General features: G+C 41.8%; 1 protein-coding gene and 1 long non-coding RNA gene across 3 annotated transcripts in view; one reads left to right on the plus strand and one right to left on the minus strand.

Annotated features, from left to right (window-relative positions):
• Window positions 1–4,292, plus strand: part of LOC138736529 (uncharacterized) — a 16,835-nt gene extending 12,543 nt beyond the window's left edge. For both annotated transcript variants that reach the window (XR_011340352.1, XR_011340351.1), the window contains exon 3: window positions 3,826–4,292. This is a non-coding gene — a long non-coding RNA (uncharacterized lncRNA). The remainder of the gene's footprint in view (window positions 1–3,825) is intronic.
• A 12,072-nt stretch (window positions 4,293–16,364) lies between these two features.
• The window catches only part of LOC138736530 (myelin transcription factor 1-like protein), a 461,086-nt gene continuing 452,531 nt past the window's right edge, over window positions 16,365–24,919 (minus strand). The window contains exon 24 of the mRNA XM_069886189.1: window positions 16,365–16,607. Coding sequence (XP_069742290.1) covers window positions 16,467–16,607 — 141 coding nt within the window. The 3' untranslated portion in view covers window positions 16,365–16,466. The remainder of the gene's footprint in view (window positions 16,608–24,919) is intronic.

Consider the following 24,919-nt stretch of genomic DNA (forward strand, 5'->3'; position numbering starts at 1 on the left):
ACCGCCCCCGTTTCTATCTCCTACCCAAGATCCACAAACCCAATTGTCCCATCGTGTCCTCATGCTCCTGCCCCACTAAATTGGTCTCCGTTTACCTTGACTCTGTTTTGTCCCAACTGGTCTAGTCCCTCCCCACCTACATCCAGGACACTTCACACACCCTCCAGTTCCCTGAACTCAATCACTTCATATTTACCATGGATATCCAATCCCTATACACCTCCACTCCCCATGCTGAAGGCCACTAAGCCCTTTGTTATCTTTCTGGACAATAGAACCAACCACTCTCTCTCCATCACCACCCTCCTCCAGCTGGCAGAACTTGTCCTCACCCTCAACAATTTCTCCTTTGACTCATTCCACTTTCTCCAGGTTAAAGGAGTAGCCATGGGTGCCCCCATGGGCCCCAACTAGGCTTCCCTTTGTGTTGCTACAAGTCTACACAGGTTAGGCCCCTCAATTCTTCCTCCGCTACATCGATGACTACTTTGGTGCTGCCTTATGTACCCATGATGAGCTCATTGACTTCATCCACTTTGCTGCCAACTTCAAATTCACTTGGTCCATCTCTTGCAACAGTCTCCCATTCCTCGATCTCTCTGCCTTCATCTCAGGAGACAAACTTTCAACAGACATTTTCTACAAACCCACCAACTCCCACAGCTACCTCGACTACAACTCTTCCCACCCTGTCTCTTGAAAACATTCCATTCCATTCTCTCAATCCCTCCTTCTCTGTTGCATCTGCACCCAGGTTGAGGACTTCCATGCCAAATCATCAGAGATGTCCTCCTCCTTCAAACAATGTGGTTTTCTCTCTACCTCCATCAACTCAGCGCTCACCCACATATCTCCTTTACCCATACATCATCTACCCTGGCCCCTTTTGGCCCCACATGCAATAAGGAAAGGATTCCCTTTGTCTTCAGCTACCACCACAGCAGCCTCTGCATCCAACGCATCCTACTACATTATCCCACCACTAGACACATATTCCCCTCTCCTATCCTCTCCGCCTTCCATAGGCACCACTCCCTCTGTGACACCCTTATCCACTGCTCTCTCTCCACCAATCATCCCCTTGGGACCTACCCTTGACCGCAGGAGATGCTCCACTTGTGCTCACACCTCTTTCCTCAGCACCATTATGGGCCCCAAAAAGTCCTTCCAAGTGAAGCAACATTTCAGTTGTGAATCTGCAGGGGTCATCCTCTGCATCCAGTGCTCCTGTTGTGGTCTCCTCTACATCGGAGAAACTTGGCATAAACTGGGAGATCGGTTTGTTGAGCACTTCGGCTCTGTTTGTCACAATAGTATGGATCTTCTAATAGCCACACATTTCAATTCTCCATCTCATTCCCTTGCCAAAATATCTGTTCATTGTCTCATGTACTGCCAGACTGAGACCACCTTTAAATTGAAGGAACAACACCTCATCTTCCAACTGGGCACCTTCCAACTGGATGGTATTCATATTGACTTTTTTGGCTTTCATTAAACCACCCCCCCCCCAAAAAAACCTCCTTCTTCCCTCTCATTTCTCATTTCCCTGCCTCCTTTCGCACAGACATGATAAATTCTCACCTAGTCCCTTATCACATCCAATTAACATCTTTTGTTGGTTTGGATTCCTCCCCCATTGTTTGAATTCTGAGACTTGCTGATATTTCCTGCTCTGCCTTTTCTGATTTTTCCTTGAAGAAGGGCTCAGGCTCAAATCGGCGACAATATATTTTTGTCTCCTATGGATGCTGAAAAGACCAGGTGAGTTCTTCCAGCATTTTGATGTTTTTACTAACATCCCAGCATCTGCAGCCTATCATGTTTCACTCTGATCCATGAGAGTAAATAACAATTTAAAGCATACAATTCCCTTTCAAGTTACTGAAATTTTAACAAAGCAAATAGTTTATTGTAGTAGTACATAAACTGGGAAGTTTTTTCAGTCCTTTTGAACCCTTTATCTAAGAGAGTAAAACTTGTGGTAAAGTTGTGAAGTGTTGTAAAAATTGTAGACAATAGATTAGCAGTTAGGAGACTGAGAGTAGAGATAATGGGTATTTATTCCTTTTGGCAGGCTGTGCCTTGTAATATCTAGCAGGGATCTGTGCTGACACCCAGCAGCTCACAATCTCTTTCACTCACTTTAGAGAGTCATAGAAATATGCAACATGAATACAGGTGCTTTGGCCCAACTCATCCATGCCCATCAAGGTGTCTGCCTGAGTTTGCCCCATTTACTTGAATTTGGCCTATTCTCCACTAAATCTTTCCTATCCATATTCCTGTCTAAATATATTTTAAATGTTGTAATCATACCCACCCCACCACTTCCTCTGGTAGCTCATTCCATACTTCTGGATGTGTTGTAGCACTTTGATGAGCTTCTTGTTGTGTGGATCTCATAGGATCATGTCACCATGTACACGCATACCCAATTTATGCCTTCTATGACGTGCTCCATTGTCCTGTGAAACACTTCCGGAGCTGAGGAAATTCCAAAGGCCATCCTCAGACAGGCGTATCGGCCAAACAGTGTATTAAATATACAGTATTTTGTGCCATCATCATGCAGTTTTATTTGCCAGAAGCTTTGGAATGCATCCAATTAGGTGATAAACTTTACACCAGCCATCTCCCTTGTAATTTCATCCCTGGTTGGAATCTGATAATGTTCCTTCTTTGTATTGGCAGTCAGGTCTTTGGGGGGTCACTGTTCTTTTTGGCAGACACCATTGAATTCACTCATTCTGTGGGGTCCTACACTTTCTTTATGATGCTTAGTGATCCATTCAGTCAAGTTCCTGCTTGAGCTTGTCTTTTAGTGGTGCTGGAATCCACCGTGGACCTGGAATCCACTGTGCATACTCCTTCAACTCTATCATATAGATGAATGGTTGAACTCCAAACCCCTTGAAGATATCTGGAAATTGATCCAATATTTCCTCTACACTGTCTATGTACTGGCGCTGTTTAGTGGTACACCCTCATGACTCAGCCTAAGTTTTCATATGCTTTGTCACCAAGCAGTGAGTCATGTCCAGATGGCATTACTGCAAACATGAGGCCTTTCATGTTAAGGACATGGAGGACGCTGTTCATTGTTGGCCTTGAGCTGAACAGAATTTGGATGGCTTTATCTTCATTACCCTGATGTCACACTCACAGATCAAATTGTCCTTTGCCCCTGTCCTCCATTTTCATGCGATGGCACCATCCACTTGTCCTGCTCAACTCTCTTCACACTTAGATGTTCAGTGTCTGTTAGTTTGAAACCTTCCTGCACCACCATGCCAATGAAGACTGTATCACTGAGGACAGTTTCTTCTACAGCGTGCACACTTTCACTTCTGTTTTGTTTCCCATTGGAAAAACATTGCTTTGCCTAGTGATTCTGCCCTTTGCACTTATTAGACGTTTCCATAGGCTGGGCATTGTTTTGGTGCATGTTGAGTGCCACATCATTTACAAATGATTATCTCTCTGTCTTTTTGTTGTTTCCTATGTCTTGTTCTCTCTCTATGTGCACGTTCAGACACTGAGGCTACAGCTATGCCTTCGTTTTCACTGGCCATTGAACTCTCATTGGTTATGGGGTAGGGAGGGTTTAGTATTTTTTATATAAGGAATATATGGGTCAGCACAACTTCAAGGGCTGAATGGCCTGTACTGTGCTCTAATGTTCTATGTTAAGGAACTAGGAAGGTGTTTGGCACAACATTTTGTTGTTTCTTAAAACCAATAATTATTGTTATTTTGATGAAGTAGTGTTCCCAAATAAATGATAGCCTTCTAATGTGCCTATCCCTTATCTTTTTCACACAGTATGACAGATAATCACAATACAATTTTAGCAAGTGGTTTTATGGAAGTATCGTCATGATCTCTTGATTCAAATAATCAAGATTTCACAGGTAGTCTCTTCCATTGTCAAGAAGAAACAGAGGGGTTATGTGCTCAGGAGCTTCGTCAACCCCAGCTTCACTGTTATTCCAACATAGACATGCATCACGGTTCCTTCACCGTCATGAGATCAAGCTCCTGATTTTCCTCTCTAACAATACTGTGACAACATCATCCCAAAATGAACTGCAGGATTTGTGAGACCAACTTCTGCATTTAAATGATGTTCTGACTCACTTCTGTTAACTTAATTCAAACAGCATCAGATCAGTATGGTTTTGTGCTCGCTGCATTGGGCCTCATTAATGAAGCTGGACACAGCTTGATATTTCAAATATTGTGCCTCTTCTATCAGAGCTCATGCCAAAGATAATGGGCCCTATTATGTCCACCAGTTTTTTTTTTACAATCCTTCTATGAGTATTAGAATACAAATAAAGCATCCTTGTTGCTGCTTTACACACAGACACTGTAATCACCTGGAATTTTGTTGTTTGTTTAACGTTATAAGGAGACCAAAATCAGACATTTATAAGGTAGAAAATACCATCAGGATTTATTGAATTGCGAATACATGAATGATTACAAAAATAGGTGGTGGACTTGAAATAATTGAGTTAAGTCAAGTTTATTGTCATCAGATTGTACAAGTGCAACCTGACGAAACAGCTTTCTCTGATCCTCAGTGCAAAACATGCAGACATCCAATCAGACATAACACACATGCAGACAAACAACACATATGCAACATAAGTATTTCATCTATACAAATAAATAAATATTATTTCATGAATATGAGAGTCTCCGATGGTTAATGTGAGCAATTCCCTTAGTCGGTCAGCATTCTCACTACCCATGGGAAGAAGCTATTCCTCAGCCTGGTGGCTCTGACACTCCTGTATCTCTTACCCAATGGGAGCAGCTGAATGATGCTGTGTGCTGGATGGAAGAGATCATCAGTGATTTTGCATGCCCTCTTCAGACAATGATTCCAGTAGATCAAGTCAATGGGAGGGAGGGAGGGAAACTCCAGTGATCCTCTCTGCCACTCTTATGGTCCTGTATTGACCTTGGATCCATTTCTCTGAAGAAACCCTACTACGCTGTGATGCAGCCAGCTAGGACGCTCTCAATTTAGCTCATATTGAAGGTTGACATAATGGTGGCCAGTAGCCTTGCCCACTTCAGTCTTCTCAGGAAGTGCAGTCGCTGTTTTGCCTTCCTAACAAGTGAGGAGATATTGAGTCTCCACGATAGGTCACTAGTTAAGTGAACTCCAAGGAACTTAGTGTTCTCTATTCTGTCTATGATAGAGTTGTTGAAGTGTAATGGAAGGTGGTCGTTCCTGGTCCACGATAATCTCCTTCATCTTGTCCATGTTGAGACTCAGGTTGGTACTCTCCCACCATTTCATGAGATTTTCCACCTCTTCTCCTTGTTGTTGCCGATGAGGCCAACTACTGTTGTGTCATCTGCAAACTTGATGTCACCGTTGGAGCAAGATCTAGTGTTGCAGTCATGGGTCAGTATCATGAACAGGAGTGGGCTGAGCACACAGCCCTGAGGTGCGCCAGTACTTAGCGTGTTTATGCTCGACATTTTGCTACTGACTCGGACAGACTGTGGTCTCTCTGTTAGGAGGCCCAGAATTCAGTTACAGAGAGGGGATGTGAGTCCCAGTGAGGACATCTTCTCTTCTCCAACTGCCTCTAGGGAATGATCATACTAAATAGGCATTGTCCGCCAGGTGGGTTAAGATGGAATGAAGAGATGTGTATAGCATCTCCAGGAGATGCACTTTGATGCATTCCATTAGCAAGTGCCCAAAGCATTTCATAATGGTGGAGGCCAGTGGCATAAGGTAGTAGTCATTGAGGCCTGTTACTGTCACCCTCTTGGGTACTGGGATGATGGTGGCTGTCTTGAACCCTGCAGGAACAATGGACTGCTGCAGTGAGGTGTTGGAAGATGTCTGTGAAGACCTCCATCAATTGGTCTGTGCAATCCTTCAGTCTGATCCTGCTGCCATTTTGTGTTCACCTTGAACAGGGTTCTCCTCACCTCGGCTGTGAAGGGGACCCATTTATCAGGGGGACACGGAGCTTTGTTTGGCATCATCCTGTTCTTCTCATCACACCATGCATATAAGGTATTCAGTCTGTCTGGAAGGAAGGTGCCATTGTCCTTAACTTGCACAGTTGACTTGTGATCCATTATCGTCTTGACCCCCTGCCACTTGCATCTCGTGTCCCCAGTGTCGCACAGCTGTTGGTGGATTTTCTGCGCATACCTTCTTGTTGGTTTCCAGATTGGATGGGAGAGTTCAGCCCTGACTGATCTTAGTGCCATCCTGACCCTGTTCTGAAGGCAACATCATGAGTTCTGAGCAAGGCCCACATCTCTGCATTCAACCATTGGTCTCTGGTTAGGCCTGGTTGTGAAGCATGTGATCTCAGTGACATCCTCAATTCACTTGCTAATGTAGCCGGTCACTGAACTCGTGTACTCCTCTATGTTTACATGATTGTTGTAGGTGCCCACCTCTAATACAGCTTCAGTTTGTAGTCTCAGTGCAATCCAGCCACATCCTTATCTCCCTGTGAAATGACCTAGTTTGCTTTGCCAGTAGTCTGTATGCTGAGGTTAGCAGGACAGATAGGTGATCCAAGAAACCAAGGTGGGGTGAGGTGCAGTATTGTATGCACCTGGGGGTTTGGTGTACACCCAATCCAGAGTGTTATCTCCTCTGGTGGAAAAGTTGGCATGCTGTTAAAATCACTTTTAGGTTGGTGTGATGGAAGTCACAAGCAACAATCATGGCATTGTCAGGGTGCGACGTCTGGTCTTCACAGATGGCACCATAAAGCTCCCTCATGGCTTCACCCTCATTAGCCAAAGGCAGAATGTAGACTTTGGCAGGCAGTGTGGCCGAGAATTCCCTGGGCAGGGAGAAAGGTCTGCATTTCACCAGGAAGTACTTTATCTATCTACATATCTAACTACAGAACAACAAATGCTATAAAATTGTGCACCACATCACCAATTCCTTCATTACCATTGGTGACTGACCAAAATCTTTGTCCTATCCCCATCCTGATTATCAACCCTGGCACAACTAATTCCACAGAAAGGGAGCCAAGGTTTTTGGCCCCGAAAAGGTTGCAGTTGCATTCGTGCCTTAAAAAGAGCAAAAGTGCCATTACTTTCCTCCACTGAGCTTTGCATCACCTGGATAACCTTGATCTCTGTCCTGTCACAGACATCTCCAGAGTTTCTCCAGCTTAAAAAAAAAAGAGGGGCAGCACAGCATTTTTGGAAAGCTTCTCAATATCCATCATATTCAAATGCATTTTTTTAAAAATCATTAAAAATAACATATTGCTTTTTGGGACAAATATTGAAAAATCACCTAAAAGACTCTAAATAATTCAGCAAAAACAAATAATTTAAAAATTGCATCTCACCTTAGCTTTGCCTTTTACATTTGGTTTATAAATCTCCACAGTCCATGTTCTGCCACTCAGGAGACAACTGGATAATGTGAAAGAGAGAATATAAGTATTTCTTCATTCTGATTGGCTACACCGTGGTGCCTTTGAATTATTCTATTTTTCTCTGAATTTCTGTATCATAAATTCCCATAAATAAATGCAATGCTTTGAACTAGTAACCCGTAACCTATCTATTGGACTCAGGGCCAGATTTTGCTTCACTGAATTCCCTCCCCACCTCTCTACTCCCCTCCCTCTCCTTCCACTCCTCACCCCCCTCCCATTGGTTCTCTTGCCCTTATTCATCTAGTCTGAGTGTGAATGGCCTATTTTAATGCTTTAAACATCCCCAGACTCTCGTGCAATGGTCAGTTTAGTGGCAGAGTATCTGGTGATGTCGTCTGGAGACCACCAGATTTGCAAAATCCCTTTGCAAGCAGTGCCAGCCAACAAAGCTTTGCCTCAACCAAAGACTACGAGATTTTTAATAATTTTAAAATATATCTGATACTATTGTAAAAAAGTAAGACAATTAAATCAGTTAAAGGCTCTTAATAATGGTTAAAAAGTATCTTCCCTTCCTCTTTCCTTTCAGATGCTTTGCTCTGATGCTCACAGGTATATTGCCAGTTATGTAATATAACTGACCCAAATAATTTCACATTTGAAGTAAAGATAAGCAGGGATATTCTTCAGTTAAGGTTCATAAGGGAAGACTTAGAGCAGGGATGGCCAACCTTTTTATTTTAAATTTAGACACAAGACAGTAACAGGCTATTCTAGCCCGTGAGTACATGCCACCCAATTAACCTTCATCCCCAGCATGAACTCGTGGGCCAAAATGGTCTGTTACCATGCTGTGTGTCTAAATTAAAAAATTAAAATTAAAAGGTTGGCCACCCCTGATTTAGAGGGACAAGGGCCAAATGCAAGATTAACGGGTATCCATTTAGAACAGAGATGTGGAGGAATTTCTTCAGCCAGAGGGTGGTAAGCCTCTGGAATTTATTACCACAGGTAGTTGGAGGTCAGGTCATTGGGTGTATTTAAAGCAGAGATTGATAGTTCATGTTTAGCCAGGCATCAATGGTCATGGGGAGAAGGCCGGGCAGTGGGGCTGTGGGAAATTGGATCAGTTCATCATTGAATTGTGGGGCAGACTCGATGGGCTGAATAGCTTATTTATGCTTCTATATCTTTTATGGGATATACTGAAATGGATTTAATTTCAGTTAATGAATGAGTTAAATCTACCTCAACTATCCCTCCCTTTATATTGCTAAGATGCTCTTGCTCTTTCATTGTTTTGATAGTTTACTAACATTTTCAACAGCTGACCATGATGAAATAATTGATAAGGAAGCAGATTTGGCTTCAGTCCTTGTTTTGGATGTTATGTGTTAGCATTCCAAATCTGTCAGTAAGTCTCAGTATTCTGGCTTGGATAGTGCACATTCAGACTTCCTGCTGTTTAAACAACTAAATACTGGTGATCTTTGTGACCACCTATGTTATCCAGTAACATCCAGCCAGAGATACCACATTTTCTCAGTTGTCCAATATCAACGGTACTTCTACAGAGAGCCAGCCTTGTGACCAGAACCGACACAAGGTCGCCAGACCTGTAATGATAGAGACTTAGCAGAAGTATGGTGGAAAAGAAGAACTATTCTTGAGATAAATTATAAATTAAAACTCTCCTCCACTAGAAAAAAAGATCATCTTATTTTGGGTAGTTCACTTCCATTTTTTTCCCCTTTAGGTAGTAAATCAAAATTGTTAAAAATCCCCAATTATAAACATGCTGAGAAGAAAATCGAATCAGCTTATTTTTCATTTTTGTCCTGCATTAACGAGTTCATCTAGGCAGTTGGAATGGTAGGAAAAAACAGCAAATTGATCTTTCTTGAGTGGTCATCAGTGAGTATTTGCTTCCTACTGAAGACTAGACTGGTTTCCTACATACAACTGTGGGCTCATGGATGCATGAAGCTAAATCTCTTTGTTTCTCAGTTATAGCTTCAAAGATAGCTCAGATGAAAACAAAAAATATCAATATTTGAAATCAATAAAATACTGAAATGGATGTAAAGTATAAATGACAGGTTAGTTGAAGTACATTAAATATATTAGTTGACTGAACTTGTTAAAACCATTTCCCTCTCAACTCTATGGTCCTGCTTGCTTCCACTTCAAACTGATGGAAATATTGAGGGCTGATTTAATGCTGCCATCTAGTGCTTTTCTGATGAAAGGCAGGTAAGTCCCAGTAAAAGCATGGATGATCTTCCCGTGGTTTAAATACTCTATGTTGCCATCTGGTGAGCATTTAGAAAATACAGAATTGTATTTGTACAGGCCATAGAGAAACACAAAAACAGCAGACGCTAGAACTTAAGTAAATGAAGAGAAGCCGGAAGGAAGCTGTAAGTCTGGCTGTATCATGATAAAGGGTCCCAACCCAAAACATGACTGATAATTTCTATTTATGGATGCTGCCTGACCTGTTGAGCCCCTCCAGCTTCCCTTTGTTCATGATGCAGGCCAAGCCTGAATTCTGGAAGTACATACCTACGAAGAGGCCTCCAAAATATCATTAAATGCAAAATTCCAACATACATGTATAACATGGTGTTTAAGAACAACAGAACTCGTTTCCTCTCTCTATCAGAAAATCATAAAAATCTGTAGACACCGTGGTTGAAGTAAAAACACAAAATGCTGGAGAAACTCAGTGGGTCAAACAGTGTCCTTTATGTAGCAAAGGTAAAATTGCATAACTAATGTTTCGGCTTCAGCCCTTCATCAAGGAATGAGGGGACTCCACTCTCTCTCTCTCTCTCTCTCTCTCTCTTCTGTCTCCGCTTCTCCCCTCTTATTAATTGTTCTTATCAGTTTTGTGTGCTTTGAAGGCCATTCATTACAGCACTGTGGGCATAGGGCTTCGAATTATTTTTGTGTATTTTTTGACTTATGGACAAAATGGACTCATTTGTTACTCAGGGATGGCCTGTATATGTGGAAACAATGTGAAATATATTGCATCAACTATAGGAATCTGTTTTACATTTGTCATGACATAGGCCTTTCATGTGGAGAAAAAGCCTGAGTGTAAAGGCAAAGATTCTCTGCCCATACATCTTGAGACGTTCCTCCGTAAATGCGCCGTGGCTGACATCAAGGCATCGACTGCAATCCCTCTCGGGGAAGGATCATCGGTGGAGCATCGGTGGAGCACTGCGCTCCACTGCCTCACATGAATGTAATGCCGCTGCAAGCGGCTGGCTAGGGGCGGGCTGATACCATCAGCCCACTACCCATCTTTCTCTCTCCCTCCATGTCCCACACAGGGCAGGGGCAGCCAGTGAGAGCCAGCAGGCGGCAGTTGGTGCGGGCTGCCACAGCTCCGCCGACTGCTCTGGCACCTCACTAGGCCACTTCATCTCAGCAGAGCAATGGTTGCCTTCCCTACCCATAATCCCCCACGCACCTGGAATCGTTCTGGGAAATGCAGAGCGGTTCCAGCTGCATGGGGGATTATGGGTAGGGAAGTCAGCCATTGCTCTGCCGTGTATTTACGACGGGCGGTGCCATGGCACCAATCGCCCCGCCTCCATCGGCTCTGGAGGGTGCTACAAGGTGCCGCTCAATATGATTTTGATGCAAGAATAGTCTTTTAGGGCTGCTCTGTGTAAATTTATATTTTTCCCACCATGCTTGTAGCCAGCCTCCAGGCGGAGGCCTGGCATGAAATGACCAATAGATGGAGGTATATAGCCTAGCAAGTGTTTTCAGAATCTTCAAACAAAGTCTATTCCCCCACTTATTTCCCTATAACCTCTTCTCTTTCACTGACCTCAAGCCAATAATCTTGCCCCAAACAAAGTAGGACCACTGGTCAATTTAGGGTAGTCAGTTAACATAATGACCAGCACATCTTTGGGAAGTAGGAGGAATCTGGATAATCCAAATAAAATTCACACAGTTACAAGTTTTTAAGAGCACGTGACAAGAAAAAAATAATTCAGTTCATTTAGATACAAAATACATTTTTTAAACATTTGAGAATATTGAATTCCACAAAAGATGCAATAGCAATTTCATCTTCTTTAGACATTTAATTTTGGTTGATACTCATTTTTTGGAATGTCCCAACAGTACTGCACTCAGAGCCAACCCTACATGTATGATGTCTATACTTCTTGCTCATCAAGGACACTTTAGCAGATTTGATTTAAAAAGTTCCCATTGATCTTGAGTGTAAAAATCTGAAATCAAGAGCCACGTAAGATCTTTCGGAGACAACTTTGCAAAGATAATTAATGATTAACTGAGAGATCATAAGATTATTTGATCACAAATTATATTGATTTACAGAGATAGATTGATAGGATGGGTGAGTCTTGACTCAAATATTTTTATTGAACCAAACATACAACTCTGCCACTTCCTTGGAGGACAAGCAGGCCTGAACGACTGCATGTAAACTCTGCAACTAAATCTTCCCCCATTAACCTCCCACGTTCACTTCTTCACACGTTCATCTCCCTTCTGTGCCCTCTTCCCCTATCCATTATCTTCCTGAGCATAGCTTTGTCCACCTTGCTTCTGTTATTTGCACATTTGAGAATGTGCTGATCCTTCATTAATGTCTTTGGTGCCAGGATTCCAGATGCTCACCTTCTTTCCAAGTACATTCAGACACATTCAATACTCCTCTCACTCATTCCAGTGGACTGCCAAGCATAACCTGAAGCAGACTTAGCAGGGAATTCCATAAACATGTACGCTTCTTGATGAAGAGCCAATCCATGCAGTGTGAGGGCAGCCAACAGCAGGAGTAACAAGGGTAGAAGATTTTTTTTGTTGCAGGCTTAAGTCCACAACATAGAACACAGAACAGTACTGGAGAGGAGAAGACCATTGGTCCCATGAAGGTTGTACCGACCATGATTCCAATAGAAACATGTCCCCTCTACCTGCATATGGTCTCCTTCCATCCATTCCATACCTGTTCGTGTGTCTGCCTGTTAAAGGTTCAATCATATCTGCTTCCACTACCTCCTCTGGCTGTGTAAAAGACTTTGCTTATAAATCTCCTTTTTTTTTCTTCTTCACCTGAAAGTTATGCCCCTTGATTTTTGACATTTCTTTGTGTGCTCTCACATAATTTTAGATATTATTAGTTCACCCCTCAGCCTTTGATGCTTGAAAGAAAATAATATAAGTTTCTCCAACATACTCTCTAATCCAGACAACATCCTGCTGAGATTCCTTTTATCCCTCTATAAATTAAAAAAAAAATCAGGTTCTTACCTGCTCCTGTGGGATGTCACTACTTTCTTGGGCAGGACAGAGGACTGACTGCATCTGGAAAAAAGAAAATGGATTATTTATTTTTTTTCCAAATGTTGCCTTGCTTTGAGATTCCACCTTAATGCTGTTTTATCTGAGTGTTACCTTTGTAGAAGCTGAGTCAAGCTTGATATTACCGAAATGTCAGAGCAGTCATCAGTGCCAATATACTGGGTTACCCCATCACCCAAACTACAAGTCAAATGAAAAGTTCGCTCCCTCCCTCCAAGGAACCGCACTGCATTGGCTGTAGTCAAAGTGATGTTGGTCCTCCACTCCTCCGAAGCTTGATTTCCAATCACTGAAATGGGAGTCACCCTGTGAGCTGTTTTAATTAAAAAAAAACAATTGGAATGATCAAACATTAAAAAAATGGGTTTAAACATCTTGGCTTCACTTTGGACACTAAGAATTGCTTTACACTTAAATCAAAGTTATTTACAACGATTTCAATAGTTTATTGTATCCTCCAGGTTCCTGCCAGCAGCTTTTTTAAAATTTGAAGTCTATTTGTCATTTCAAACTACTTTTCTCTCCAATGTTTCTGTTAATGATTCTTATTTTGTTTTGCCTTTTTGTATTAACTGGATAAATGGTTTGGCCATGGTGTGTTAAACTTGCATGTTTGCAGGAAGACTTTTTGACCTCTCTCTAGACATGTTATATATCTGAAGTCTTTTATATATCAATGATCCCACATTTGTATCTTGGTATGGAACTAAGGCAGTGTACAATTGGAATACTTCACCTTTGTAGCTCGTGCAATTTGAGGAACACAAATGTGAAATAAAATACCCAGAACAATGAAAAATATGTAAATAAAGATGCTTCAGTGTCAGTTACTATTAAGGATAAAGTTCAATGATTATACCAACAAGTGTCCAACTCTTCTGGGGCACAATGCTCTTTTAGTTCCTTTGAAGCACTGTCCATAACTTCTGCATCTTCAACACTTCAGCTTATAGTGTTTACTTGACACGAAGATACCTTAGCATGTTCTTCAAAAATACTTTTCTATCATTCACTGATGATCTTCACCTCTTTTAGCAAAACATTTTAGGTTCACAGATAAATTTAGGGCTCATTTCCCTCTCACAGCAGGCAATCAAGAGATATTTAGGGCCATTGTTAGCACTGCTGTAACAGCAGGAGACCAGCCTTGCATTTGGAGGTTTAGTTAATCTAATTTGACTTCTCACATGAGAAGGCAGCCCCCAGGTCAAGCCTCTTTTTCCTTTAATTATACAGATGATTTTTCATTTGAAAAAATAATACAATGGCTTTTTGCCTAATTTCTATGTCCTTGTGTTTATTCTTAAAGCTTTTAAAAGAGGAAACATTGAGGTGTAACTCCAAGCAAGGTCAGTCAGCCCCACAACTGCACAATTGCATGCATAAATGAGGTACATGCCTGATGGGGCTTGGCATGCAGAAGTAGGACAAAAAGAGGGCAGAGTTCGTGAAATACTTATTATATTAGCTGAATATTTATTTGCCACAGCTGCCAGTACATACAATAAAGTTAAAATGTTAACACTGATCAGAGAACCACTGTGCTACAAATGTGGCAACACGATTTTATTTATAGTAAGATGTGTCAACATCCAGCATGACAAAATTGTACAAAGTTCACAATTTAAAAATGAATCATCACAGCAACTTGTGATTTACACATTTATAGCAAAATTAAAATGTCAACAAATCCATGCTGTGTTGTACAAAAATAAATCAAACTTCAGTTCCACAGAGAGCACAATAAATAGTTTATACAAAATCCTGTCTTGATAAATGAATATCACTTAAATTAACTTAGAAATGAATATGAACAATAAGTTATTATAAATAAACTCTGACGAATCTGCAATAATCCTTATGAAATGTTAGCATTCTAATATGTGACACGTCTGTGTTCACTATGTCGGAGTCACAGGTACGCTTTGATTCGATATTATGTACCAACATTAGATGAGCAGCAGATTTGTGCTTAAAATCCCTTTTCCATTTACATAGGTGAGAACAGTAATAATCCAAAAGTCAAACTAGCTCTTACTCTATTAAAAGCATTACTATATTGGCATAGAAGCTGCAGACACAATGCAGTGGAAAAAAAAGGCATATGCAGTTAATGAAGAACAAAGCCCTAAAAGAGGCTAGGGCAAGTATATATGTATATATATATGGCATAAGGTGAAAGACAAGCACCTTGCTTTAGCTCTCAAAAAGGCAATTCTGAACATGGCAGCTACAACTAATAGCACAACAGAAAATGGGCACCGCGGCGGCTCAAAGCTGCATGGGCCCAGAGTAATTACAGAATCTTTTCCCAGCTAGTTAAGAATTTGTCCATTGGGAAAACTTTGTAAGTTTTGCACAACGACTATGAATAAAGTGCTGCTGGGATCATGTTTCACATTGAATATTGTATCACATTTCCTGTCATGACCTCATTTTGCCCAATAGCGTTCATTATGGCTATCGCCACCATAGTGGCCACACGGGCTTCTGTGTTTCATTTGTTCAGACTCATGCGATTTTTGTCATATGACTGATAATATCAGCAATTGCACACCTTATTACACTGTGGATATAGGACAAGGTAAGTGCAAAGAAGAACTGGCAGGTTTCTAGGGACAGCAACCCTGTAATTTCCAGTCAGATGAAATTATTAATAAGGTATAAAACCCATACTTCCTTCTACAGAGACCCATAGTACAGATAAACATGTACTGCAAACTACAAGACAAATTAACTTCACAGAAAGTGTGTTGTGGCATTCAGTGGCCGTCCTATGTTCATTGAAGTGCATTGCTCTAAGCATCTTATAGCCTGGAAGGCTGATGAAGTCACAACACCAATCAGTGCAGGGTGTAAGTAATCCTTCTGTCAAGGTATCTTGTCTTGGAGTTTAGCCCTGGGCCCTCACTGGGCTACTTTGCTTTTTTTTTAAACCACAAACCCCACTGCTCTTTTATTTAAATAGAAGTAATGCAGGATAGTGAGGACATAGGGCTATTTGGCAAACCTAAACTAAAACAATCTTAAAGCTACTCATTATTTCATTCACTGTTCTAAATTCCCAAAACCATAATTTCATTTGAATGTCCCCACCTAATTGTAATCCATTTAAAACTAAAGCACATAATATTTTTAAAGCGTTGTTCAAAACTAGAGCATTTTTGCTACCAATCCTCGTCTATTAAACAATATGCACATAAATTCTTTTATTTTTAATTCTGTAAAACACAGTCTCCCATATGAGACAGAAAATCAGGGTATCCAAGTGATAGCGATACATAGATCATAGCTCACATGCTCCCAAGCGTTCTGTTATCTGTCAAATTCAATTTGTTATATTAAATTCTTCCCCTTTTGTAAAGCATTTGAAAGAATTCACATCCTATTCAATTTTTGTTCCGTCAACCATTCAAGAGTATACACTCAAAAAAAGTGCATACGTTGGCAGCTATAAACATTACATGGCATATTACACTATGTCATCTCATATGAAAACGTACAAAATGTGAATGTCTTTAAAAACTATATATTAAATGCAATTACTATTTTCAAAGCAGGACATAAAATCATTATGAAGTCTCCTACGCATAACACCTTCGTAACAGAAATAAAGTTTCATTATTCAACACTGTCTGGTAAATTAGAGCAGCAAAAACGTGAGGCATCCAAGCAAGATCTTTCTTATAAACCAGGAAGTGATCCTTAGACCTGTATTCCTTTCACAGCTTGCTTTATGTTTTCCAGTAGGGCCTTGTTTTCTGGGCTCTGATAGCGATCTTGATTTGTATACATGTCTGTTAAAGTTGTCACGTAGGCATCAAAATTCTGTTCATTTATTGGATCCTACAGCAACAACAAAAAAATGACTATTAGGGACCTTGAGAAAATATCTCTGTCATGTAACAAGTAGAAGTGGCTAGCCCTCAGAAATCAAATGCCATTATGTTGGCCCTACGACAATAATCCATTGATGTAACAACTTTATTTTGGTAGGTATGCTCAATAACATGTACCAGTTGGCACAACAGTATTACAGTGTCAGGGTTGAATCCAGCGCTGTCTACAAGGAGTTTGTATGTTCTCCCTGTGACCTGCATGGGTTTTCTCCATGTGCTCCGGTTTCTTCCCACCCTCCAAAAATTGCGTGGTTGGTAGGTTAATGGGGTATAATGGGATGGCAGGTGTTTCATGGGCTGGAAGGGCCTTCTAATGTGCTGTATCCTTAAAATTAAAATGAAATAAAAATTGTAACTGTGGAAAGAATGTAAGAATTCTTTAGATCCATTTGTTATTTCTTTACAATTTCAATCAGAGTCCCAATTCTCAACAATACTTCACAAGGCACCATTTCATTTTGATTAGCTCATTATTAAAGTTCCAGTTGAAAAAAGGAGAACATTTGGGAAACTAGCAAATTGGTTTTCACTCTTTCTCAGTTTGGTGAGTATTCTACCTGAAACATTTACTGTGTTTCTCTTTACACAGATATTACATGATTTGCTGTGTATAAATTTGTTTTCTGCTTTTCATTTAGATTTCCAGCATCTGCGTTGTTTTTTTGTTTTTCATTGGTCCTATTGTACATCTGTGGGTAATTCACTGATGGACTTGTATCTAACAAATCAAGAATGTAGCAAAACTCGAGCATATGGTATGGGAGATTTTTGTGGTAATAGATGGGAAAACCCTCTCATAATCTGGAACTAATAAATATTTCTTACATCATCTGAATCATTGCTGTATTCAGACATGAATGTGGTAGAGTAAACATTACAGGCTTAATTTTTAACATTGGTTTGGTTAATCCAGATTTTTAATGTTCATTAACACAATACACCTAATTCAAATGATTATCTGATTTTTAAAACAACGATAACTAGTGTAGACAATGTAGCTGTGATTTTGAATGAAAGAGGACTCAACAGAGAGATCATGAAGGTTAATGGCATCTCGTTGGCCATGTTGAAGGTTTAAAAATATAAAAGCGAGGATATTTCAGATTTAGGTACACTGAATTTTTTCCAGAGCCTTGTTGAACCCTGAGCCTCATTTATATGCTACTAACGTAAAACTGCAGAATATGAGAAATTGGTTAACTCCTACGTGGATTTGGCCAACTTCTGTAGGTCAGGTAGTAGCTGAGAGATTTCCAGAAAATATTCCATATGGTTTGGCATCTGGGCACTATTTGTTATTCAGAATGAAGGAGTGCATCGTTCAAGGTGGCAGCTGCCAAAGTGCTCATGCAAATGTGTTTGTAGTGCACAAGTTCTGCCTCAGTTACTGCTGTTAACACAGTTTTGCTCAATCCCTATTTTTGCTGTTGTCTATTCCATGATCTACCAGAGCCCCAAAACATATATACAAAACATATAGCCGGCGGAGTCTCTGCAACCATTGCATGGTTGGCTCCTGGGCATAGGTCAGTGAGGGTAAGCAGGGTCTGGGGGTGGGGGCCAGAGCAGCTGGCATGGTGCAGCACGGAGGGATGGCCGGAGTTGAGGTGTGTGTAAGGCGTTGGATGGGTGGAGGGGCGGGTTCATCCCCAACGGTTGGAGTGAGTCCTGGGTGACTGGGGAGGTCTTGGGTGTCCCATAGCTGTCTGGGGTTGGGGGAGTGTGTCAAGCCGGCATGGTCCTGGGATATGGTGAGTGCTCCTGCTGGTGCCAGGTCCCTGGTTGAGAAGGTGTCCTCCCTGCCGCTGTTGAACCTAACGTAGGTATAGTTATGGTTTGCGTGTAGGAGGAACACCTGCTCAACCAGGGGTTCGGCCTTGTGTGCCCGCACATGTCTAGGCAGGAGCACTGGTCCTGGGGATGCAAACTATGCTGGGAGTGATGTTTCTGTTGCCGATTTCCTGGGGAATGAAAACAATCGTTCGTAAGGGGTCTAGTTGGTAGCCGTGCACAGGAGTGACCTAATGGCATGGAGCGCCTCAGGGAGGGCATCCTGCCAGTACTCTACGGACCACCCCTTAGACTTAAGGGCCAGGAGGACTGCCTTCCAGATTACCCCATTCTCCATTACCTCTCAGGTTGTAACAAGTTGTGCGACTAGTTGCAATCCCTCTTGCTGTCAAGTACTGGTGCAGTTCCTCACTGTTAGATCTGCTTTGTTCATGAATGAGTGAGTCAAACACCAGACTGAGTCGAAATCAAGGTTCTTTGTTCTTTATTGCCGGATTGTAACACTTGCAACTAACAGTGTTAGTTGGAGAAGGCGCATTCTGCCGTTATCAGCAAGTGGTGTTTTTTTTATACCTCAGGATACGTACTTAGTAAATTATCATACCATTACATTGTCCAATGAATAAACTGTTGCTATCCCTCTCTGCTAGCCTCCTGCACATCAATTTGTCATCCCCACTCTTATCTTGAGAGTACAAGGTCACAACTGCATCTTGTTACGGCCCAGCACTGGGTGATTCCCTCTACATTCCCAGCTCATGATGTTTTTACCTAACATCACTCAAGAAGCTAGACCCCCGGTCACTGTGGAGAAAATGTGGGGTAGCCGAACATGGTGAAGATCTGTGTCAGTGCCCTGATGATGGTGGCTGTGGAGGTGTCTGGGCATGGGATGGCGAAAGGGAAGTGGGAGTACTCGTCTATGGCTGCGAGGAAATAGACATTCTGATTAGTGGAAGGGAGTGGGCCCTTGAAATTTATGCTGAGGCGCTCAAAAGGCCGAGTGGCCTTTACTACATGAGCCTGGGGCGGACAGAAGAAGCGGGGTTTGCATTCCATGCAGACCCGGCATGGTCTTGACATCCCTGACAGTTTTACGGGAGGTTTCGGGACTTGATGAAATGGTATAAGCGTGTAGCGCCCAGGTGACAGAAGGACTCATGCAGTGCCTCCAGCTGGTTGTCGTGGAGCAATGCGCAGGTCCGGTAGAGGACGTCGGGGTAGTCATTAAATTTCCCTGGACGATACTGGATGTTGTAGCTGTACGTTGCCAGCTCGACTCTCCAGCTCAACATCTTATCGATCTTGATCTTGCCCCTGTGGGTGGTGTTGAACATGAATGCCATGGCCTGCTGGTCGGTGAGGAGGGTGAACCTCCTGCCAGCCAGGTAGTGGTGCCAATGACAGACCACTTCCACAATCACCTGGGCCTCCTTTTCAATGGCAGAGTGCCCTAGCTCAGAACCACGGAGGGTCCTAGAGAAGGAGGCGACCAGGCGCCCCTCCTGGTTAAGGGTAGTGGCGAGAGCCACATCGAAGGCATTGCTCTCCACCTGGAAGGGGGAGTCCTCATCCATGGCATGCATCGTGGCATCTGCGATATCCTGCCAGATGTGCGTGAAGGCTGCCTGTGCCTCGGGTAGGAGAGGAAAAGTCGTGTCCTGGACCTTGTCCGAAAAGCGGGGGACTTTCTGTGAGTAGTAGGAGAATAAGCCAAGGCACCTGTGGAGGTCTTTGAGCATGGGGGGGTGGGGGGAGGGACTGCTCTATTAATGGGCACATCCGTTCTGGATCTGGGCCGATGAAACCATGTGCCAATGAAACCATGTGCCATGATGTACCCCAGAATGGTGAGGCGGGTGGTGCTGAACACACACTTCTCTTTATTGTAAGTGAGGTTCAGCTCTTCGGCTGTCCGGAGAAATTTACGGACTTTATGTTTTGTGTGTTTACTTCTGTTCAATAGCGCACCACAATTTATTCAACATAAACTTCCACAGGGCTGGCTGTGAGAGTGCTGTGCAAGCTCAGAGACTGTCTTTGAAGGGCCAGATCTAGCTTATATCCCGGAGGGTGATTAGCAGCCAACTGGGTGGGGCTTGGTCCATTCAGGTCGGCTGATTGACATCCGGCCAGGTGTTGCCTTGTCCCCCATGCTTTTCTGCAGTTACACAGATTTCCCCCTGCAGGAGGCCAGTGGTGTATCACCACAACCTTCTAAGCCTGTGGCTCCCTGGGGGTCTTGCACCCACCACACATCTATATTTCAGTTTGGAAATTTTCCTTGATTTGCTCACCAACCCAATAAACGTAAGCAGTGGAAAAGTCTCTCTGCTGAGAGCCAAGATTTGTAAGATGATTATTATTTGAAAGACACATGCCATACGCAGCTGGAAATATAATATTAATTGAAAGTAGGAAATATTAACACAGGGTTGTAACATCATTGCCTAAGAAATTGAACACTCACTAGTATTATGTGATGAAAAGTAAATCTTGCATCAATTTATTTTTGGGAATATAATAATTTGTATATTTGTCATTCAATTGTACATAAAACTAATTTAATTATTTGCAAGTGAGGAAATGTAAATTAAATTTATGACATTTTAATTGGTATATGTTTCTGTGAGTGTACTATCCTCATTAAAGTTATTTATGCCTTGTAATAATTACCTCTCTTCATGTACAGTAGAACAGCACTCAATATAACTGGTGTAGCCACCTTGTCCTGTAAAACGTACAGCATTGACTAAGAAAGTATCACTAGCCTTAGAGAGAATATATGGCAAGTGAGGCATTAGAAGGGCATCCAAGTAAATCACTGCTAACAAAGCCATGTTGTTGGAAACGTTGAGAAACAATACATTTGGACAGGCAACTTTAATCAGGTTACCGGCCTGATTCACCATTTTGATTCATTTCCAAGATAAACCCTGTAGTGTTCAGCTGGCAGGTAAGTTACTTGCTTAAAGCAGGTGCAGATCAGCAAGCTCAAATCAAATTAATTCCACTATGGCTAGAAATATTGAGGTATGTCAGATGACTACAACAACTATCAATAGAAGCTCTATTAAATCAAAATGACTTCACATGCATTTCAACGGGAACCTGAGCAGGGATTTTTCTCATCAGATGAATCAGGCCTGCAGACTGAGGCAAATATAAGACATCAATTCATGGGACTGGAAGAAATAAAAATGCTCCTCTGGGCTCTGAAGTAAATGGCAGCATCTTCCATGCCTTGCTTCCTGCAAAGCTGTTCCATATCTCCTTCCCTGCTATGTTAGCTGCTTGCTGGCAAGTCAACCGAGGCTGGCAGATCTTTTCTTGCCAGCAGCTGGCCTCAACCTCTTCCTGCCAAAGGTGCAAGCTTTAAAGCAATGGCATTCAAACTTTTTCTTTCCACTCACATACCACCTTAAGTAATCCCTATGCCATAAGGGATTGTTTAAGGTGGAATGTGAGTGAGAAAAAATGGTTGAGTATCATTGCTCCAGACCCAATTGTTACTGAAATATTTTGCTTGAGAAAAACTGTCATTGGCCCATTTTCTTTGGAGTTTATGAAACTGTGCACATAACAATTTAATTAGGTACAATTAAAACAGTGGTTTTAAAACTTTTTCTTTCCATCCCTTATTAATCAGAGCACCCATGCATAGAGATTACTTTAAGTGGAATGTAAGTGGAAAGAAAAAGGTTGAAAATCACTGCTTTAAAGAAAGCTTGTTGGTAAAAAATGTATTGGACAAAATCTCAGGAAAAAAGATCCATGTTTCCTGTCTGCTAAGCCCAAACCTTCTTGGTATAAAAATTGATCCCACAAATAAGAAATAGGCCACTACCACAATTTGATGGCTTTGAAAAGATTGGTTAGATTGCCAACCAAAGCCAGAGCACCCTCAATGACAAAAGTGATAGAGGATAAGATGCAATAAAAGACACTGGAAATCTGAGCGAGAATCAGGCAAATGAGTAAAATCAGAGAAAGTGAAAAAGGAAACAGGAGGGGCAAAAATGAGAGCGAATAGATCGACAGGTAACATTAAATGGGCCCTTAAAGTTTTCCATGGCTGTATACTGTAAATAGAAAAGGGTAATAAAATTGGCATGGCGAATTAGGCATCTTAAAGCCAATGTATGGTTGGACTCAGAACAGGCCTAGATATTTAATCAGTACTTTGCGTCTGTATTTACCAAAAAAGAGGATATCCCCAAAATCTCAGCCAGAGGAGGCAGTATAGGTAATGTGTAGGATGAAAATTGAAAAGGAGTTAATTTTTAGAATTATTGGCTTAGCTTTTGGTGGATATCCAATATCCAAACAGGATTCACTCTTGTTTGCTGAGAGGTGTTGAGGGTGCATGTGAAAATGCAGAAGGGCTGAACATAACCTTCCTGAAATACAAATGGCAGAGAACTGAAGAATATCATGTTTTACTTTGTTCAACACCTCAAAAACAGCAATTCATACATACGGCTCCTCTTCATCGACTCCAGCTCAGCCTTCAATACATTTATTCCCTCAGGGCTGGACAAGAACCTCTGTACCCCTCTCTGCAACTGGACTTTCTCATCAGAAGACCACAGTCAGTACGAATTAGAAACATTGTCTCCTCCTCACTGATTATCAACACATGCACACCTTAAGGATACGTACTTGGCCCACTGCTCTACTCATTATACACCCATGACTGTGTGGCCGGGCACAATTCCAATGCTAAAAACAAATTTGATCATGACACACAGTTGTCAGCAGAATCACAAACGGAAATCAGGGGATGATTGTGGACTTCAGGAAGAAGTCAGGAGAACACCACCTAGTCCTCATCGAGGGTTCTCAGAAATGGAGAGGTTCAAGAACTTCAAATTCCTGGGTGTCAACATCTCTGTGGATCTGTCCTGGAGCCTCCATGCTCACCAGTGGCTATACTTTGTGCGGTGTTTGAGGAGATTCGATATGTCGGTACAGGTGTACTGTGGATAGCATTCTAGCTGGTTGCATCACTGCCTGGTATAGAGGTGCCAAATCTCAGGACAAGAAAAAATAACTCCAGAGGGTTGTTAACTCAGCTTATGACATCACAGGCACCAGACTTCACTCCATCGAGCACACCTACATGAGGTGATGTCTTAAGAAAGCAGCCTCTATTCTCACTGACCCCCACCACCCAGACCATGCCCTCTTCACTCTGCTATCATTGGGAAAAAGGTACAGGAGTCTAAAGATGAGCACTCAATGGGACAAGGACAGCTTCTTCCCCCTGCCATCAGATTCCTGAATAATCAATGAACCAAAGACACTGCCTTACTTTTCATGCACTATTATTTTTATTTTTTTTATTGTGACAAGATGACTTATAATAGGAATGTTTGCTCTACGACGCTGCTGCAAAACACTGAATTTTGTGACTCGTTCATGACAATAAATTCTGATTCTGATTTTGAAAGCCAATAGCCTGGTCAGTTTAACTGTGGTGATGAGGAAATTTTTAGGGATGATAAATTCAGGGGATAAAAAAACATTTACTTGCTGAAACCTAAAATAACATAAATGTGTTAAAGTTAAATTGTATTTGACTAACCAGATTTTGAACTAGAGTAAATTAGATGTTGTTCACATTGATTTTCAAGCTGTCTGATAAAATTCTACATAAAGGCGTGGTTAGCAAAATTGAAGCCTGTAAAATAAAAGGGTTGTGAAATTGGTTCAGAGACAGAAAAAAAGAATTGTATTCATTAATTGTTTTCAAACTGGATGGCATGCAGTGCTGTTTCCTGAAGATTAATGCCAGGACCACAGCTATTTTTGATACATATTAATAACTTTGGTATGGATGTAGAGAGTAACATTTCTAAACCTACGGATGACATAAAACTTCAACAGGACTCAAATTGCTGGAGGAAACCAGCAGTTCAGGAAGATTCTATGGAGGGATATGGACGATCACAGTTTAGGATGCTGCTTGTCATGTTAAATTCTCCCAGCATTTTGTTATTTGCTAAGTTTCCAGTCGCCATATAAAACTTTGATGCATTTTAAACAGTTCTAAGGATAGTAATAATCTGCAAATATCGATGAACTGACACATGCCAGTTCAATGCCGAGAAGTAGAAAAAAAAATTTTGACAAGAAAGATGCAAAACCATTGGAATGCCCTCTTGGGACAAAAGAATTTTGGCTGGGGATGGGGGGTATGAGCTGTGGATTGGGATGTTCCAGCAGTGGTGTGGAGAAAGACTGAACTGTGCATGGTGCATGGTGTTGGGGAGGAGGGATCTCATTGGCAATAGAGCTGAGGAGATGGGAGGGATGGATGGATTGCACTTGCTATGTTGTAGGGAGGGCTTATGGGGCTTGATCTGGCAGGGTCATGATCTTGCCAAGAATATTGGGTGGAAGGGAAAGTGAGATCAGAGTTCAGAAGAATGCTTGGGGCTGTCATAGAGGAGGGGGAGAAGGGTT

This window comes from Narcine bancroftii, chromosome 6 (genome assembly GCF_036971445.1).
Source record: "Narcine bancroftii isolate sNarBan1 chromosome 6, sNarBan1.hap1, whole genome shotgun sequence".
Classification (NCBI taxonomy): domain Eukaryota; kingdom Metazoa; phylum Chordata; class Chondrichthyes; order Torpediniformes; family Narcinidae; genus Narcine; species Narcine bancroftii.